Here is a 13,294-nt window from a genome sequence, read left to right as displayed (position 1 = left end):
GGACTGAATTACACTCAATCCACATCAGCCGGGCTTACACCGCACTGCGTGTCTGCCCTGGGGCCGGCACCGGTGACTTTACCCTCCCAGGGCGCGCTCAGGGCCGCTGCCGGAGGGGCGCCTGGCTGCGAACGCGGCCGGGCAGGGGGCGCTGCGCCGGCCGGCCGGCAGGGGGCGCGGCGGGGCGGCGCGCTGGGCTTGTGCCGGGAGGAAATGATGTGCCTGGTGCCTGGTTATTAATTACAGCGCCGGGCGCCCATTGGCAGAGCGGGGAGCAGCCACTTCCTCCTCCCGCTGGCGCCGCAGGAGCAGCATCCCGGCCCCGCCTGCCGCCGCTGGGAACTTCGGCTCTGCGGCGTCTCGTCCCTCCGCGAGCTCCCCTCGTCCGCCGCCGAGCGCCCGCGGGCCGGGCTGGGGGATGCGGCCGGGCTTGGCCCAGAGGAAGCGCCGTGAGTAGAGCGCAGCGGCGCGGGGAGCTCCCGCCGCTAGCGCCCCGGCACCGCCACAGCCCCGCGCCTCCTCCCTCCGCGCTGCCATGAGACGGTGAGTGGCCGGGCGGCCCTGCGGAGCCCCCCGCGCCGCCTGGGCCGGGGGCTCGGTCCTGCCCGCTGTGGGGCCCAGGCGGGAAGCCCCAGCTCCCCGCAGTGCGTGTGGGGGAGTCGGTGCGGGCACCTCGCTACCTACCTCCGGCTGGGAGGCGCCTTCAGGGGCGCTGGCAGCCAAAACATGACCCCTGCCCTCTGCTTGCCGCGGCCCTGAGCGCCTGCCTCCCTCCCTCCCTCCCTCCGCCGGGAGTGCTTGGCCCCTGCTCGGTGAGAGCGAGCCAGGAAACTCCTCTCCGAGCTCCCGCCTGTGCTAGCTGCCGTTTGAATAGCTTCAAAGGCAGGAATGTGGGATTCGTCTTCCGATGCCCACAAGGCAAATGTGGTTACAGATGTTACACGTTACTGTGCCAAGTTTAAACCCTTCCCTCTGCGCTGTAACGTAACAGCAAAAGAGAAGCTTGGGAACCTTCACATGGATGAAGGAGAGGGGTGATCTGGGTAGAGGAATGCTGCTTTTAAATGGCCGGATTGCTATTTTCAGTTCATCTTTGGGTTCTGTCATTGCTTTAAGCACAAAAACACTTTGTAGAAAGGCTGGAGTTCCCACTAGCTTTCAAGCTTCTTTTGTAATGTAGAAATGATTGGTGAACAAGACTGACACTTTCCTGTTGGTTTCAGTTGCCTCATGCTGATTGATAAACATTACAATGAGTATCGCACATAAAAAGCTGTTAATTTAGTCCTTTGAAGAATGCAACTATCTTTTGGGGTCTAGTTTCTTAAGTGTTTTTCCTGTTAGCAATATTAAAACTCTGCTAGCAGAGTTTTAAAACATCATATGAGCCAAAAATAGAACTTGTTTAAAAATTGCTTTTCTATATGTTTTTTATAAATATTTAAAAAGTATTTATCAAACATGCTTTAAAGTACACAACTATTTTTCCAAAATATAGTCCAAATGTTACAAAGCTGTTCCTGTCATGTGCTCACTATGAATAATCAAGACTCCCTTTCTAAATGCATTGAAGTCATAGGACCAACTTGAAAATGGTTGAGGTACATGATTTCATGGTGGAAAAATCCTGTAAGATAAATAGATATTATCAGGACTTTTGGGATGTGTGTTAACTTAAATCAAAACAAACTGAAAATACCATAGTTCAGAAATGTAGAACATGGCCTGTTGAGTGTTCTACACACCTGTGTGGAAGACAGCTACAGCCTTGATTCCTGGTCTCTCTCAAACTAGCAAGTGCTTTAGATTTAGTCTGCTCTGCTCTGTGAGACAATGATGTCTTGTAAAGCTCAACCACAATCCCATTAGCCTGATGGAGAGTGGTATTAACACAAGCCTGGTCTACACTGGGGGGTGGGATCGATCTAAGTATGCAACTTCAGCTACATGAATAATACAGCTGAAGTCGACATACGTACACCTACTCACTGCACTGTCTTCAATGTGGTGAGTCGACTGCTGCTGCTCTCCTGTCAACTCTGCCTGTGCCTCTCGCGGCAGTGGAATACAGGAGTTGACGGGAGAGTGCTCGGGGGTCGATTTATGGCATCTAGACTAGACGCGATTGATCGCTGCCTGCTGATCCAGTGGGTAGTATAGACATACCCACAGTCTAAGGAGTCTTGTCTGGTCTAGTCCTCAGCCTTGAGAAAATTATCTTCCAGTCATCTTTCTCCTCCCCCAAGCCCTCAACTCTGAAAATTGTGGAGAAATGGGTATTTTAAAAGTGAAGAAGGAAAATGTCTCAATTGTTGGGAATGTGAATAGTTCTACTGCTCAGGGGAAGGAAAAAGTTAAATGAAATAACAAACTATTTTTGTTTTGTTTTGTAAAAGCAACTTCTCTAGCTGTATCCATTTAGGATAAGCATAATAATAGCAAACAGCCTCTTATATTGATAATTGTCTCAATTTGGAGATTGCAGGGGACGGAGGGAGGAGGAGAAGAAGCTCTTGCTAATAACCCAGTCCCAATGACTCTGCCTTCTGAAGAGAAGAATACTAGATATCAAATTCCACCCTATTTCTCTTACAGCTCTTGTTGTTTAGTATTTATATACAAACAACCATATGTCTGAATCACTGACTCTAGAAGAAATTTTCTGGACTATATACAATGCAGTCATCATGGGAGATGTTTATAATGGTTAATATTTTTCTCATTCCCTGGTATATGAGAAAGAAGGCAACGCTGAAAGCCAGTGTAGCAAAAGCCAGGGTAGAGAAGGATGAAGTTTTGACAGGAAACTGATGAAGTCACAGAGGCCAGAAATCCTGTGTGCATTTAGATCTCTCGAGGCCATTTCATTCATTGCTGATTTGGTGGTGGTTAGTCAATGCATTTCTGGGAGACTAAATCAAACCACCTATTTTATGTAGTATGAATGGGCTCATATCTATGTATTAACGGTCCTAAAGGTTTTATTAACACTCATTGCTTTGTGAAATTTGGGGCATAAGCATGGTGTTAGTCTTTACAATAACATAATTTGTAGCAATACCCTGTAGAGGTACAAAATGGTCTATTTCAGAGGTTCTCAAATTGTGGTCCACGGACCACCGGTGGTCTATGGATAGTCCCCTCTAAGGTATGCGCCTGGGTGTCCGCACACAAGAATGAAGGGCCACCTACCTAATTAGTGGAGCCACGCAGGCTTAGCTCCACTAATTAGGTGCCTGGACCCTGGAGAAGATGCACATGTAAGGTGAGGTGGTGGCCTTGGAGGGAATAAGAGGGTAGGTGGGAGGGGGCAGTGGGGTGAGAAGTGGGGGTGGGGGTAATTTGGAACATGCAGGGCTGCAGCAGCCAGAGAAAGAGGCGACTTTCCCCAGCTCCAGGGCTGTGGCTGCTGGGGAGAGACAGCCCTCTTTCCCAGCCTTATCTCTGTGGCTGTTCTGGCAAGGGAGATACCCCTCTCCTTCCCAGTCCCAGCTCGGGGGCTGCCACAGTGGAGGAGAGAGGGCACATCCATCGCATTAGAAAGGTAAGATTACTGATATTAAAATAAGTTGTGTGCTTTTATTAATTTTTTTTATATAGCGCTTTTATTCATAGCGCTTTACAGTACAAACAACATTTGGAAAGATCATTAAGTGGTCCGCCAAGACCCTCAGCAATTTTCAAGTGGTCCGTCAGTTTGAGAACCACTGATCTATTTACAGCAGTACCTTTTTATAGTAAACTGGAAGAACAACGCTTCATGCCTACAGGGACATACCCTGCTTAAACCTACTGAAATCTGTGGGCGGTACAGCTATCACTGAGGGCATAATCTGTCCTAGAGAACTTTTTGTTGTTTGTGATGATGCAGGAGATAGAAATGTTCAAATTCCGGGCTAAGTTTGATGGCCTGGCAGTTATTAGGGAAACATTTCCATCCCCCCCCCCTTCCCCCCTCCCCCAAATGACCATAAAGTGATACAAAGTCACTAAGATTTCCAAGTGGAACCATACTTTCAAATCATTAGAGAGTGTCCATTTTTGTGACATGCATTGAGATTCTTCTGTGGCCCCCAATCTTCCAATTAGGAAAAATCCCGTTATTGCAAAGGATGAAGCAATTTGCTTATGGTCAATAACACATTTAGATGTCTCTCTTTTCAGTTTTCATTTCTGTGTCCTGTAGCCTTGAACTAGGCCCTATGCTTCTCATCCATGGAGGCTATAGTGACCATAGCAAATATTTTATAAATGCCCTCCAAATACCATCTGTAAAAGTCTAATGTTTGAGAATAATGCTCTTCCCAAGAAGGGTATGAAATTGAAGGCAGTAAAAAAGCCAAGCACCCAAATGAAGCTGCTTGCAAATGCATTGATGCTTCCCTGGATGGTTCTAACATATATTTGGACATTATGAATTAGTCTGTTTTTTAGGAGGACAGATTCTCCAAAATGAAAGTAACCCCCTCATCCCCTACATTTGAACAAACAGTGATGTATTCCATACTGTTGTTCTGAGTCACTGGGCCCCCTCCTCAGTGTACCTTGTTAGTATGAAAAACACTTTTCTGTCTTGTGTTAATTTTAACTTCATAAAGGGCCTTGGCATGCCATATACTTTGGGAATTGCCCATTGACTCAGATGGCCCAAGATTTATGGGTAGTCCTTGCTTGTACTTCTTCCCACTAGTCATATGCCCTTTTGTAACCTAATGACAAAGCGGTCTTTTGCCCTCTGTCTCCATTTCAGGACATACTTCAAGACCTAATACAGTGACTGAGATAATTTTTACAGCCATTTCACTGTATACATCATCAGCCTTTATGTGATGAACTGTAGTCTGTCCAAAAATATAGAAGGTGGGGCTGTTTATTTAAAAAAAAAAATGCCTGGGAGAAGTAACCATTTATCTGTGTTTAATTATAATTCATGTAAATATAACACATTTCAAAGTTAGAAGCAGAGAAATGGAAATCCTGTTTGGATATTATTGGTGTTGGCAGTACCAGTCGCTTTCAGTTGTATCAGCTGCTCTATTTTACAGGGAGCTCCAATGGCAGTTTCCTTGTATTTTCACCCAGTTCTTTGTAAATAGGCATGGCAGAACTTGATTTTTATAATTTTAATGGGTAATATTGATGTTTTTAAGCACTCTTGCAGTTTTTATCAATATAAATCTTCAGTTGCCCACAGTTTTGGTGGTTCTTCTGCCTTTTTTAGGTTTTTATTGCCTTTAAATTTTGGCAGTTGTGGGAAGTTATGGATGGGAGTGGTGGTCAGACAATTATTTAATACATTGAGACTCAAAGTTTTAATGGTTAAAACACAAATTGTCAACATCACATGCCAAAATATATGAAATAAATAGCCTTCAATCATACTCAAGTTCTCAAGCAACACTTTTTTTTTTTAAACTTGGCCTATCTGTAAATTTCAATTATAATTGTGGGAATACTTTTTTTCATTATGTGTGGTGAACTCGACACTTACTGACATACTTATAAGTTTAATTCTTCCAAGCCTATTTATAATCTACATTACAACAGTCGTCAACATCTTTCTAATTTTGCTTTTGTGAGAATGTAACCATTGTATTTCCTTAATTTTCATTCATTTATTTATTTATTTTGGTAAGGAATATAGCAGCATATTGGTTGCTTTGCCTCTGCAAATGAATCATGTTACCTAGTCTTTGTTACTTAGTATATGGAATAGTGTAGTCATATTAATTACTTACAAAGGGATTTGTAATGGTTTTAATGGTGACCACAGAAGTTCAGTCTGTGTCTCTGCAGACCTTTCTAGAGCATTTTCAGCTATATTATTTCCTGAAGCTAGTTATTAACTAACTTCCACTTAATACAAAACACATTCCTCCTATTTGTGCATTAACTATAATTCTTGATGTTCTGATGACTGTTTATGCTGCTATCTAGCCTGATATGTCAAGTTGGTTAAGATTATGTTTTTTCCAGGCTGTCTGTCCATCCAAGTAAGATAGCCAGGTGCTTTTAGGAAATTGAGGAAGTGACCTGCTCTTTCTTAGCAGTTGAGAAACTCTTGGGGGTAGGAAGGACAGGATCCTTGTAGAAATCCCTGGATCCGTTCCCTTTCCTAGCAGCTTGACATTACAAGTGGGGTTCCTGTAACCTGTGCTTGTAGATCTACCTCTGTTTAATAAGTATCGGGTAAAAACACAGTTCACTTCCATCTACACAGCAAGAAAGAGCTGTGTTTTAACTTTGTGGTGGGACTGGGTCCCCAGGCAATGCTTAATCTGGGTTCTGTCCTGCCAACTATTAAGCATGGGGATTCTGCTAGGCTTTTTGTGTGTGTTGACTGGGAGTTAAAGGCGTGGTGTTCTAAAACACTACTGTAGGCAAGGCAGTGTAGATTTTAACACAGTTTAAGAACGTTAGAACAAGTTATCTTATATCTCCTAAAACCATAATTTTAAATCCTACTCTAGAAAAGCCCTTTGTGTGTAGCTGAGATCTTAATCTTTCTGTGTTTCAGTCTACCACATCTGTAAAATAGTGATGATACTTTGAGGCGTGTTGGAAGGCTTAATTTCCAAACACTTGTAAAGTGCTTTGAGATCCTCAGATGGAAGGAGCTATATAAGAACAAAGTTTTGTTGTTAAAATTAATAGAAATGCTTTAAAGAAATAACCAAGTGACTTTTAAACTATTCCCCAGCAATGTTTGCAACCATTACATGGCAACGCAGTCTTATGTACTTTTGAAAATATTACTCTAAGGTAATTTAGGAGCCCAAGACTCATTTTCAGAAGTGACTAAGGGTACGTCTACACTGTAGAGGAAAAACCAAGTCTCAGAACCCAGGTCAATTTACTTGGGTTTGCGGGGTTTGAGCTGCAGGGCTAAAAATAGCACTGTAGGCTCTGGTGCCCAGTAAGGGGAAACGATCTGGAGCCTGGGTTCCAGCCCGAGCAGGAACAACTACGCTGCTATTTTTGGCCCTGCAGCCTGAGCCCAAGTCAGTTGATTCTGGCTCTGAGACTCAGAGCTGTGGGGTTTTCTTTGCAGCATAGACATACCTTTAGGCTACTAAGGCCCATTGACTTTCAGTGTGTGCTTTTGAAAGTGCTACCCTATATCACATAAGAACCAACATGAACTGAGTAGAATCACAAAGATGACATTGATTTTGTTTTTATTGGATAAGCTGAGTGAGATGATTGTCAGATAACCTCAGATATGACTTATAAAAAAAAACATATTACACGTTATTAATGTTACCCATTTAGTAGTGCATTTAAATATGCTGACTCGGATAGAAAGCCCAAATCAGAAACAGACTAATAACGATCCATCAGCTAGTGTATAAAGGATATCAAGTGCTGCATCTCATTATCGGAGCTTGTAGGGGGAGCCTCTTCAATTTCTGATCTGGTGTTTCATTTCAGATTGGATTCAGTTTAACTCTTTGCTGGTATTGTTTTTAAAATTATGAAGAACAAGTTTAAGCTTTGTTGTAATGTGCGTTGTTTACCTGAACTGCTCAAGACCTGAATGCTTGTGCTGGTTCTCCACTTCAACTGCTTGCTACTGTTTCCTGTTAACATTTCACTAAAGTCAATGGAGCATTGGGATATGCATGGCAGCTGAGCAGTGCATTGGAACTAGGCATTGTATCTACCATTGGTCAGAACCAGCCTTAAATAATCTTTGCTGGCTCTGCAAAACCACCAGTTACCAACTCCAAAAAATCCTGACTCGTCCACTCTAATCACATCCTATTCTGCATTAGTGCAAATGAACAACACAATGCCCATCTTCATAAATAATTTAGGGTATCCATGGGTCCCTGAAATTAGAAATGTCTGTATTCAGGACCTCCCCTTGCTAGTCTTACACCAGTGTTCAGTCTAGCATGCTTTAGCTGACTGGTCACCTGAAGGATGTGCTGGCCCAGTGTCCTCATGAAGTGGACATCAGGCTGGATGAATATTTATTTTCCTTGGGGGCAAGTGCTAGGTCTTTCATAAAACTATGTTGCTGCCCTGTTTTCCACAATGTCTCCTGGGATATGTTTGCCCAAGGACTGTTAACGAGAGTTAACATTGTGCAGTATCCATCTACCAAGTACACACATTAGTTGACAAACTTGTGGTTTTCCATAGGGCTTAGCCTCCCTACTGTCCTTTTCTGCATTTAAAATTTAGGTTTACCTAGCTGCGTTGCTCAGGGATATGAAAAAATTCACACTCCTGAATACTGTAATTAAGGCAATGTGTAGATGTGACTAGATGGAATTCTTCCATCGACTAGCTACCAGTGCTTGGGTTTACATAAAATGGATGGGGGAAAAAACCCCTTACATCAATGTAGGAAGTGTCTAGGCTGTGGTACTACAGTGGCATAGCTGCAGTGACTCCTGTAATGTAAACTTCCCTTGGGGGTTTGTCTAGACCAATGGTTCCCAAACTGGGATTCACAAAATGTTACAGGGTGTTCTTGGAAGAGAGGGGAATCCCTAATGGCAGACAAAGCGGTCCCTAGGGAACCCCGGGCAGCACGGGGCCAGCAGCCTGGAGCCCCTGGACTGCCAAGAGCTAAGCAGATCAAAGCAAGAATGTCTATCACACTGAGGAGATTTACACATCAAGGCTCCTTATAAGAAGTGGAAATGGAGGTGGATACTTTTTTTTTTTTTGGCTGTTTCTTAAAAATTAAATAGGTAGCTAGTATTGTTTTTAAAATTATGAAGAACAAGTTTAAGCTTTGTTGTAACGTGTGTTGTTTGCCTGGACTGCTCAAGACCTGAATGCTTGTGTAGGAGGAACTCTTTGAGTTGGCTTCTTAAATACCTTCATGCTGTTTCACATCTGATACTCCTTGATGAAACATAGGAGCCTTGTCTTATAACAGACTTATTCAAAGTGATAGAAGCTACAAAGTGAGATCTTGGAAGAGTATTGCTGTTTTCATAATGTAATAAAAATACTGTAATAAATTATAATGTGTAGTCATGTCATAAAAACAAATTTTATATTTCCAAGATCACTGCTTTTATAACTTATACTCAGTTAAAGGAGAAAATCCTTGGAAGTATTCATTTTTAGGAGGGGGTTCATGAGACTTGACATTTTAGTGAAAGGGGTTTACAGGTTGTTAAAGTTTGGGAACCACTGGTCTAGACTGAGGAAAATTTAGCAACCCCACATTGTCAAAGCACAACTTAATCTTGTACTTCTGCAAGGGGTGACTGCAAACAGCTAAACACAACTTGCCTTGTCTGTGCTAGTGCAAAGTGGTGATAGGTGGCACGTCTTTAAATGATGTATTTTCCCAGTCTAGGCAAACCAATAGTCAAATCCTGCGGCATCAGACTCTGGACACTACTACAATACTATCATTCCTATCCTGGCATATAAGAGAGGATTTGAGACGATGGCTAAGAGGGCGAGACTCAGGCCAAGTCTACTGTAGGAAATTAGGTCAGTATATCTGTCAGGTGTGAAAAATCAACACAGGTCAATTGACCTAATCCTTGGTATAAACCGGGCCAAGTTGATAGAAGTCTGTTGACATAGCTACCGCCTCTTGTAGGTTGGGTACTATGCCAATGGGAGAAGGTTGGCATAGGTAGCATCTTCAGTCAAGCGTGACAGCAGCGCTTTTAGTGTAGATGTGCCCATGTTTCTGAAGCGCTAGTTTGCACAGAGCGTAGCTACTGAATACGGCATGAGTCTGGTAGCAAATTTGAGATCTGTGGATCTGTGGCTTTTTACTTGTGTGTTTTTGAGTTCCTTCTAGTGGGGGAATGTTTCTCTCTTTTTTTTTTTTTTTTTTCACCCCCTCCAGACTGAAACCAAACTTGGTTAAGAAGGAGGAAGGGGAGTCTGGTTTAGGTATGGGGAGATGGTGGTCGGAGGAGCATGCAATCACAACTTTCTTGATAGAGCTTGTTAATAACATACCTCTCTATTCTAGGATGGTCCCCCCCGCCCCCAACCCAACCCAACCCCTTTCCTTCTACCCTGCCTCTTGCCCAGGGCCGGCTTTAGGCATTGTGGGGCCCGATTCAGAAAAGCTGCCGCCGAAGACAGCGGTGGGACTTCGGCGGCAGCTCAATTGGCCGCTGGTACCTTTGGTGGCACGTCCTCCTTCTGTGGCAGTGATCGAGTCGCAGCCGAAGACAGCGGCAGGACTTTGGCGGAAGCCAGCGGGGGATCCTTAGGGATGTTGTGGGGCCCTCTTAGGGGCGTGGGGCCTGATTCGGGGGAATCAGTTGAATTGCCCTAAAGCCGGCCCTCCTCTTGCCCTCTTCGGGTGTGGGAGGAAGGGAAGTGGACCTGCTTTTTGCAAAGACTGCTTGAGAGGAAGAGAGGGTGCTGTGACTCCTAACAATACAAGCATTCTCCACGTGATCTAAGCAGGACCGAATAAGTGAGGAAGGGCATCTCCTTCAGCACTCTGAAGGTATGGAAAGGGGGTGGGTAAAGGTACTAAGGCCCTCCCCCAAGTATTTCAATGGAGTTGGAGCCAGCTGCCATACCCCTCTGGGGTTAGACATTTCTTGCTTTGACTATGAACCGTAGCAGCTTGGTAAAAGACAAACTGCAGAGGAGGGTCCAAGAGGCAGGCAGATCAGGCACCCGTTCTGAGCTCATTTGGCTGGCAAGTATCCTGCAGCCAGTGAAGCAGGTGGGCAGCTGCTGCTGGTTGTACAAATGAACAGGAGATTACTAATGGCTCTCTTTGAAGTCATGAAAGCTGCTGATCAGCAATAGGGGGAGAGGTGGGAGGTTTCACTTGCCTGAGCAAACCCTCAAATCCTGTGCTAGATCATTGGTTCTCACACTTTTGTACTGGTAACATCTTTCACATAGCAAGCCTCTGATGTGACCCCCTCTCCCAATAAATTAAGACTTTTTAAATATATATTTAACACCATTATAAATGCTGGAGGCAAAGTGGGTTTGGAGTGGAGGCTGACAGCTTGGAACTCCCCCCCCCTTAATAACCTTGTGACCCCCAATTTGAGAACCCTGTCTGGAGGTATGGGAGGAGGGATATATAGAGGTCTATAAAATCATGACTGGTGTGGAAAAAGTAAACATGAGAAGGAGTAAATAATACTTCCTTAACCCAAGAACTAAATGAAATTAATAGGTAGCAGGTTTAAAACTAACAAAATGAAGTATTTCTTCACACAACGCAGTCAGCCTGTGGGACTCTTTGCCAGAGGATGTTGTGAAAGCCAAGACTATAACAAGGTTCAAAAAAGAACTAGATAAATCATGGAGGATGGGTCCATCAATGGTTATTAGCCAGGGTGGGAAGGGATGGTGTCCCTAGCCTCTGTTTGCCAGAAGCTGGAAATGGGTGGCAGGGGATGGATCACTTGATGATTACCTGTTCTGTTCATTCCCTCTGGGGCACCTGGCAATGGCCACTGTTGGAAGACAGGATACTGGGCTAGATGGGACTGTGGTCTGACCCAGTATGACCATTCTTATGTTTAGCTTACTTTGCGTAAAAAGTGCCATGAGCTAAACAAAGGCCCTCTTATACTGGAGAAAGAAAACTTCCTGTGTGGAAGTTTAATCAGTAGAATTTTTTTGATTTACAGTCACATCTTTAGTTTATGCCAGTATAAGTTTCCCCGTAGATGAGCCCTGACATTGGTCTGTGTGTCACTTTGCACAAGTCACTAAGGGCCAGTCCTACATGGGGAAATTGTCCAGCATAGATATGGTAGGATAGGCTAGTCTGGAAGAGCTCTCCATGTTGACACTCTATTCTGGAATAAAAATCACTCGTACTCAGTCTATACCATAATTCTTGAATAAGTGTGTCAACACAGGGAGCCATTCCAGAATAGTTTATTCTCATATGGCTATGATAGTCACTTTCCCCATGTAGACAGACACAATAAGGACCTGTCTACTTGCAAAGGGCTAGTGATATTTATAATGTACTCTGCATCTGTAGCTCTCAAAGTGCTGTTTGGATGTGCAGAGTATTATCCTTTCTTACAAAACTCTTCTTCACACTCTGTTGGTGAGTAATAGCTTGTTTGAATGTTTCCTACTCACTTCCCCTTCTCTCCTGCAGGGTTGTGGGAACTTCTAAAATTAGGCAGGCTGAGTGCAGCTAATCAACAGGACCATGTATTGAACAGTACTTTCACACCATAGGGCTGTACTGACTCCGATAACAAGTGGTCTTGCAGTGGGTGACCATAGTACCCACGGGTGACTTTTTTTTTTTTAAATCAGTGAGATTACATTTACTTGTAGATGACCCTTGCTCTACAAACACTAGAAATCAGGAGGCACTTCCCCAATATCTGTAGGAGTGTGTGATGGGGTGTACCAGACCTTTGTGGTCCTCTATTTTATCCTTCCTCAGGAAAGAAGCACTGAAGGTGGGTCCCCCATGCCTACCCAGAGAAGCTGCATGGGAGCAGCCAATCAGAGCCCAACAGGCTCAGATAAAAGGAACTGCAGGGCCTTTATCAGTTCAGTTCCTGGCTGGGACCTCTTCTCTGGCCGCAGAAGGGGATTGGCTGCATTTGCAAAAGCTGTGGGAGTGAGGACTTGAGAGCCTTATCCTCAAGGTAAGGGGTTAAGGTAAAGGGGCCAAGTAGGAAGTGACCCAGAGAAGTTGCAGCAACTAACTGAAGGAAGCAGTACATGGCTGCTGTTTATAGTGCCCTGGGGGCTGGAACCTGGAGTTCCTGGGTTCCCCCTGGATAAGAGGTCAAGGGTTGCTTAGAAGCCTGAGCAAAGGACTGAATTTAAAGGGCCCAGAGCCCTGGCTGAAGACCAATGGGGGCAGAGAACTTTGGACTCTTTTGCTACCTCAGAAGGGGTTCATTTTAACTGTGACACTTGGTTGGAGGGCTGAGCCACCGAAGACCCACCAAACAAGGTTGACAACCTATAGGGAGTGCAAGGAGCAGGGAAAGGCATGCAGCAAGAGGCACTTGAGGTGAGTGTTCCACTTAATGGAGGCAGTTCAGCAATTAAGCCCTTCTGTATTTTATTTAAAATTGAAAGCTTTTTGGTTCATGCTAAAACCCTTTGCTATTGCTTGTGGAAAAGAATATTGTATCAGTCTTTTCTACAGTAGTGCAATAGGAGACCTAATCATTGGCTAGAAAAGAGTGACTATGGGATGAAACATAATTTGCTTTTGAAGTGTAATAGATAACTTTTTCTCTTTTTGCAGGCTGATGGTCCATAATGATACTAGGCCCACTTTAAATAATTCTTGTGCTATAGTATTGGTTGAAGCCTGTTCAATTTCTCCAGTGTA

The 13,294-nt window shown here is 44.2% G+C and overlaps 1 protein-coding gene across 2 annotated transcripts in view; it reads left to right on the top strand.

Annotated features, from left to right (window-relative positions):
* The first annotated feature begins 257 nt into the window (after window positions 1–257).
* Window positions 258–13,294, top strand: part of ACVR1 (activin A receptor type 1) — a 104,644-nt gene continuing 91,607 nt past the window's right edge. The window contains exon 1 of one of the 2 annotated variants that reach the window (XM_045032436.1): window positions 258–449. Coding sequence is in view for 1 of the 2 variants with exons in the window: in XM_045032435.1 (XP_044888370.1) it covers window positions 536–543 (8 nt within the window). In the remaining variant the exon portion in view is untranslated. Of the gene's footprint in view, window positions 544–13,294 lie in introns of both variants that reach the window. The other variant, XM_045032435.1, reaches the window with a different exon arrangement.

This window comes from Mauremys mutica, chromosome 10, assembly GCF_020497125.1.
Source record: "Mauremys mutica isolate MM-2020 ecotype Southern chromosome 10, ASM2049712v1, whole genome shotgun sequence".
Taxonomy (NCBI): domain Eukaryota; kingdom Metazoa; phylum Chordata; order Testudines; family Geoemydidae; genus Mauremys; species Mauremys mutica.
The sequence above is the reverse complement of the archived record's forward strand: the minus strand, read 5'-3'. Positions and strand labels throughout refer to the sequence as shown.